This window comes from Cavia porcellus, unplaced genomic scaffold (assembly GCF_034190915.1).
Source record: "Cavia porcellus strain 051 isolate PalLab524CR breed Dunkin Hartley unplaced genomic scaffold, mCavPor4.1 scaffold_2, whole genome shotgun sequence".
Taxonomy (NCBI): domain Eukaryota; kingdom Metazoa; phylum Chordata; class Mammalia; order Rodentia; family Caviidae; genus Cavia; species Cavia porcellus.
In genome coordinates this window covers 116,506,919-116,514,029 of record NW_026947485.1, presented here as the reverse complement: position 1 = coordinate 116,514,029, position 7,111 = coordinate 116,506,919, and the positions used below count along the sequence as shown (strand labels likewise).

Sequence of the window (7,111 nt, the reverse complement as noted above, 5' to 3'; positions counted from 1 at the left end):
CATTGATTCATGCATATAAACAAGGACCATAGATTTTTTATATGTTAAATGATGGCATAAATTCCCACATTACTTTCGTTATTGTTCTTTCTTTTGTTCTGTCTATTGAGAATTCATTCAGTTGATTCTTTCCAAATAAGCCCGACCTTTGTGGGGTTTGCTTTGGGAAGATTTTGATTGTTTGATCCTGACCATACTTTGTGACTAAGAGTTAAAAAAGAGCCTCGGAGTTCATCCTGTATTTTTCCTGCCCTAGCTAATGAATGAGAGTTTTTTGGGCCCTGAGCCCAGTGCCTCTTCCCAAAGGCTCTGTTGTAACAGGAAGTCATATACAAAGCTAGTGTGTCCTCTCTTGGGAGAAGCTGACGCAAAGTGGGCTTGCAAGTGTTTTAAAGGACCTGCCACTTCCTGGACAAAGAACATCCTGAGGCACAGGACAGAAACATCACTATTCCTTGTTCTGTCTCCTCATTACTCACTGAATCATCCCTTTGGCATGGATGGTTCCTAGGAAGGTCAGATATGGTTGTTTGTTTTGGATACAGTCTCCATTGTGGTGACTCTCTTGGTTGACATTGTAGAGGGGAGTAGCAGAGAAAGTTGGAATGTTCTGCTTATATGCTGTTCCAAATACAAAAGGGTCTTTTTTCCACTAATTTTTTTCCATTTCACAGTATTTTGTTTCCTCACTCTGTCATTCTCCTGAAGCAATGTGTAGCTCTCTCCTCTTCTGCCTCTATCTCCACCTTTCCCATCCTATCCTGTCTCTTTCTTCCTGTTCCCTCACTAGTCTTCCATCCCCCAATAGGTTTGGTTCATGAAGTGGTCAGCTCACTGTTGAAGGCACATGCTAAGACACCGTCTTCTCAGCATAGCACTAGCTGTGTTCTTCTGCAGCCTTTTACTGACACACAGAGCATCCTTCATTCTTAGCAGTTCTCTCCTCTGGCACAGATTCTGACCCTGAGTTGTGTGCACTTTATGCTGTGCAACTCACCATGCCTTGTAATAACAGATAAGAGTGTTGCAAGGGAAGATGTGACAAACATGACACTGTGTCCCAGGTTTTTATGTGATACACTCCCATTTTCTGGTGACATCACTAATACTTTCCTAAAGGTTTTGACACAATTTCTTCTGGAAATCCATGTATCACAAACTTATATACATTTTTATGAAGCACAGAAAGTGGAACTCACCTGCAGAAAATAGTTAGATGTTACAAAATATGTGTGCACATGCAATGAACTTGGAATAATGAAGATGTTTTCATTCACATGATGACTGCAAAATACTAGGCTGTCTTCCATGACACAGTCTGGTGAGCAGTAAAAGGAGTGTGTGTGTGTGTATGTGTGTGTATGTGTGTGTGTGCACACGTGTAGAATGACTGATTCAATCCGACATATCCCAGTGATTTGATCTTTAGCTTTTCATCTTTGAAAAGCACTTTTAAAATTCATTTTCCCTTTACTTTTGGTTTCTCTCTTTTGATATTCTCCTTTGTGTTCGCTAAAGAATAAAATGAAGCCAAAGCAAAGCTTTTACTCATTTCCCCTTGCCATCTGTTCATCTTAGTTTTATGACACTAGTTCCATATTATTAAAAGCAAATGTGAAATTAGGGTGTTATTATAAGATTTCTGTCGGTCATCAGGATAGAGATTGGGTCTAACACCCATGGAATAAAATTTCATGTTATCTTTTTAAATATATCAAGTTATTGGATTTTATAAGAACCTATAATAAATAGTAAAATATCTTTTCAACTCCTCAGTAGTTTAAACTAGGTTGCTTTAAGCCATTTTCTCTATATGATGAAAATTGAAAGTATTGACTTTACTGAAAATTTTAAAACGTTCTTTGCTTCAAATCACTTCCCAATATTCAACTGTAGGAGGATTCCTATTAAAAATAGCAATAATCATATTTGTGAAAGCTGTACAGGTGAGCTCAGTTACTAGTGTAAATGTTTGTTTTGTTTTGTTTGCATTTTTACTAACAGAACCTACGTCTCAGTAGTGAGAGGGAAACAGCTCTGGTCAGACCTCACCTCTCCATCCCAGCTCTTGGGATTACACTGCAGTGAGAGAGAAGAGGGCAGAACTGGTCAGGAGTTGAGAAATAAGCACAGGAAGGAGGAGAAATGCTGCTCTGCAGCATGGAGGGGAAGGCTGAGCCTCTTTTCCAGGTAGGGACAGAGGGCTCTTCTGAGTCCCACTGGACCACGCGGGACATGAGGCTGCTCTCCTATGAATGTACAGAACAGAAAGACTCTGACGACCCAGAGGACTAAGATGTTAATCCTAAAGGGACTTTTAATCTTGAAGGGCTCTTCAGGTAGATATGTGGAGCTAGCAAGGACCATGAAGTCCCAGTCTTTGACCCTCCTAGCTCTTCAGGGTAGTGTGAAAGGAGATCCATAGGGCTGACCAGGGCCAAAGGTCAGCAGGTCAGAGACTCTCAAACCTGAGGGTGTACACACAGTGTGGACTTAGCAGGGCGGCTTGCATGACTGCATTGGACATGACCTTGAGGTGTTCACAGAAACCCTTCTAACCTTGATGAGAAAGGCTGCACTGAGCACTGCAGTCAGGTCACTGAATTGATCCAAAGGGCAAAGGATTCTAGGCACAGGAGGACCTGATGGGAAGAACAAGCCCAGTACTCACCTAGGGAACCCAGGGGCCAGGAGTTGGGAGAATGCAAAGCCTCCCTGTTAGGTATGCTTGTCTCACTTTGTGGGCTGGTTCTCAGTGTTGGAAGATTCCACCCTAGAATATTTCTGATCATTGCATTAGTCTCAGAGTTTGCTCCTTTATGGACAATGCCTCTGTTTACTCAGAAGTCAGTTTTTCAAAAATGGCTGGAATAGCTTTCAGTGCTCTGTGCTACACTAAATCACTGCATTGAAGGCAAAAAAGATTAGATAATATGATGACATCTAGACCAAGAAATATTTTCTATGAAAGCCCAGAAGATCTATCTTAACATCTTGCAAGATAGAAATGAGTAATTAATTGTGAGATCACTTTATAATGATAAATGTCTCACTTTTTCCTTTCAAGTTTGTCTTCTCATATTTTTCTCTTAAGGGATAGACTACTAGATTTTCAAAATTATGAAATGTCCTGTCAGAGAGATCTCTGTAGTTTCCACCTCCAGTAGGTCAGCCAACTGAAGGACAAATTATTGACTGGCTTAATATTGCAGTATTCAGTAAGTAGATGTTTCATCTATGACTTCTAATAGGTACACAAATTGCACCAAGGAGTATAATATTGATTCATAAAAAGGGACACCTTGTCCCCTATTTCAGTTACTATTACACTTTCAATCCTGGAAACTTAATGGAAAAAATTAAAGTTATTTCACATTCCTTTGTAGACATTGAAGTTCTTTCTTGTTGCAAAGTACGTTTAAGCTGGGTGTGTATATGCGCACATGTATATTGCAGCTTTGGAAGGCTGAGACAGGAGGATCATTGCAAGTTCCAGGCAAACCTGTACCACAAAGTGAGCTCAAAGCCAGCCTGAACTGCATACAGAGACCCTGTCTCATAAAAAAATAAAAACAAAAATTTAAATTGCACTCTTATACCTTTCCAGTTTTATACCTGACTTAAAGACAAAATTGAATATCTTGATGTTTCTAAAATTTCCATCTAACTTATGATGCTAAACTATGCATGGCTCAAGATTGGAGAGTCACATAGCAGATTATGTGCTGTATAGATTTTGATGTTTGTTTGTCTTAACATACATTTGAGTGCATAATGATTACATTCACAGGGGGGAGGAGTTGGTACATGCACATAACATAGCTCAGTGCTTCCTACATCCTGTTCAACTCTCCTCCCTCCAACTCTTGGTCTTCTTTTCTTTTACAGAGATCTCTCTTGCCTCTTTTATTTTGATCATTAATTATACCATCAGTATCTCATGTAGAAGAAACCCTGCAATTCTTAGCTTCTGATTTTCTTTGGTTGACATCATGGTATGAAGTTTCATCCATTTTCCTGCTGCAGGCCACAAGTTTATCTTTCTGTAAAGACACTGTGGACTCTGCTGTGTTTAACACCACATTTCTTTGCCCGTTCATCCATGATGGACATGTAGCCCACTTCTAAGATTGAGCTATAGTGACTTCTGATGCTATGTAAATTAGTGTTTAAATTGTTATTTTGCTTTTAGACTCAGCATTACAATATGAAGAATCAGACACTGCGAGGTGGTTCTTGCTCCTGAGACTGATGGACAGCAGGGCGCTGCAGGGGCTGCCGGCTGCCCTCTTCTCCCTGGTTTACCTGGTGTCCATGCCGGAGAACCTGACCATCCTCCTCCTCACAGTTCTCAACCACCACCTCCACACTCCCATGTACTTCTTTTTCAGGCATCTGTCCTGCCTGGACCTGTGTCTCATCTCCACTACAGTCCCCAAATCCATTGTCAACTCCATCACCTTCAGTGACTCTATCTCTTTCTTTGGGTGTGTATCTCAGCTCTTCCTCATGGTCCTTCTGCCAGGGTCAGAGGTGGGAATCCTGACTGCCATGTCCTACGACCGCTATGTCGACATCTACCAGCCTGTGCACTATGAGGCTCTCGTGAGCAAAGGGTGCTGTGTCCAGTTGGTGGCTGTGTCCTGAGTCAGTGGAGCAGGGTTTGGTATTTTGTATTCAGCTGGGATGTTCTCCCTGGAGTTCTGTGGCTCCAATCAGATTCACCAGTTTTTCTGTGATGTCCTGTCCCTACTAGAGCTCAGTTGTTCTGAGGAGCATGCTATCATCAGTGTTAGTGCGGTCCTTGGGAGCCTCTATGCATTCTCATGTTTGGTTTGCATTGTGGTCTCCTATGTGTTTATTTTCTCTGCTGTGTCGAAGATCCCATCCAGGCAGAGCCAGTCCAAAGCCTTCTCCACCTGCACACCGCACCTGGTGATTGTAGGCACCTTTCTCCTCTCAGGTACTGTTGCTTATCTGAAGCCTGCCTCCAATGCTTCTCCTCTTGGGGACTTGCTGTACTCTGTGCTCTACTCTGTGGTGCCTCCTGTCTTGAACCCCATTATCTACTGCATGAGGAACAGGGACATTCCGTCAGCCCTGTGTAAAGTCCTAAGGAATGTGTGATGTTCATTGATAGAAAGTTGACTGCAGTCAGAATGATCCATCACATCCCCTTCCTTGTGCCTCCCTTTGCTGGCTGTTAGGATGACTCCTATTTTGAGGTCAAATTACCCCACAGTCTTAATGGTGTTTCATGGCTTTCAGCGTCAGTAGAAAGTAAGTCATTTCCTGACCTCCTTCACTTACAGAAAGAACAGTGGCTTTTCTAGTGTACTTCTGATGGTTTTTATTCTTACTTTTCTGTTGCATATACATGAGGATTGTGTGATTTTTTTCCCCTAAACATTTGACTTTTCTGAGCATCTCTGAATTTTGTTAAATATTTTATTTTTCTAGAGTTTTCATTGATATTTAGACTCTTGTAAGTTCTGATCTTCACTTTTCAGTAAAAGTTATTTTAAATTTATGATTTAGCCATAATTGTAAGGCTTACAATGTAGTTCAGCAGCACAAGCACCTACATGGGAAGTGCAAGGTCCTGAGTTTGATTCCTGATACAAATAAAATTTTAAATATCTTTAAAAAAATTAAACACAATTGTGCACTTTTAAAAGTTGTTTAAATTTTATCACAGATTTTAAATACATTTTGATGTATTCAATATAGTAATAGATTTAATCTTTCACATCTTTGTGTTTTCTGAAATAAACTATGTTTCTGGATACAGATTTTTTGTCTTTATTGACAGTTGCTTGTGTCTAATATCACAATCCTAATGTTTTCTAGTTATATGTTGGAATTTATGAAAGTGGCAAGAACGACTGCTTTTAACACCGTGATAATTCCTGCTTCCTCCAGGTTATCAGTATCACATGGCATTTTGGAATTCCCTGTGTGTAATTATGTGTGTTCTGGCTGTAGGAAACAGTTCTGCCTCCCTGCTAGGTCTGCTCACAGTCTCCTGCAGAGGATGGCGATGAGCACTTGCTGAGCAGCTCATCACACTTTGTCATCTCCCAGTCCTCCCCCAGGGGAGCAGGTAGCTGTGCACTGTGCTGCAGGATCACTGAGGCTGGGTATAGAGCCCTGGGATTCAGGTACAGAGCCAGTAACACAGCACACAGGAAATGCTGTGGCCTTTGGAGGTGCCTTCAGACACTGCTTCCCATAGAGCAACTTTGAAATGAGCTCCTATGTCCTGCCTCATGGACCCTTCTATTTGTTCAAAAGCTACTCAAATTTCAAAGTGTAGTTTAAATAGAATGTGACTCTGAAGAATTATAAAGTTCTTGTTTTCACATTTTCAATCTCTAAATACATGCTAATGTCAGAGAATAATTTATATGCATCTTCCTGATTTTTTTCCTTGCTATGCAAATTTCAGCAATATTATTTTCACTTGAAATCAGTGCCCCACTGCATGAGGCTGATACAAGTGATGCCCTTGAGAGATGCCTCTGCAAATGGCAAATGTGACAATTATTTAGCTGTGTAATAGTAGGGTAATAGTGCAGTTCTAAACTCCTGACATCTAAAGAAAGATGACCCAGAGTTTCCTGGTGATCTCAGTGGTTAGAACTAAGTGCTTCTGAAGATCAGAAAATGGATGTCCACAAATGTGCAGGCAGGAGTTTGTTTCAGTACCGTAACTTTCCTTTGAATTTGCCTATAGAATAAAACCTAGGTCATGTTGTGAAATAGCAATCTTTTGTGGATACATTAATTTTATATTCTAATTCAACACATCATTAACATTTCACAAAAAGAAATATGAAGGATGGTTTATGTTTCTAAGAGATTTCAGAATATAAATAAGTATTTAAAAGTAAGTTAAATGTTTTTAAAATCTTCCCATTCTAACAAAACAAATAAAAAATTACCACACACATAGCTTGATGCAGAACATTGTGGGACATGTCAGGTATGTGTGTCCAAAGGGATGAACTCTTATTTCATTTCCGTCTTTCCTATGGTGAAAATAAATGGAAAACTGAAAAGAGCTAAGGTCCTATTATTAATTTATGCATGTACATCTATTATATAAAAT

At 40.2% G+C, this 7,111-nt stretch overlaps 1 protein-coding gene across 1 annotated transcript; it reads left to right on the top strand.

Moving 5' to 3' along the window:
* Positions 1-2,160: 2,160 nt before the first annotated feature.
* On the top strand, positions 2,161-5,127 carry LOC100724622 (olfactory receptor 14K1-like). The gene is given in 2 exon segments (XM_013143262.1): positions 2,161-2,257; positions 4,193-5,127. Coding segments are annotated over 2 exon segments (1,032 nt in total).
* Positions 5,128-7,111: the final 1,984 nt, after the last annotated feature.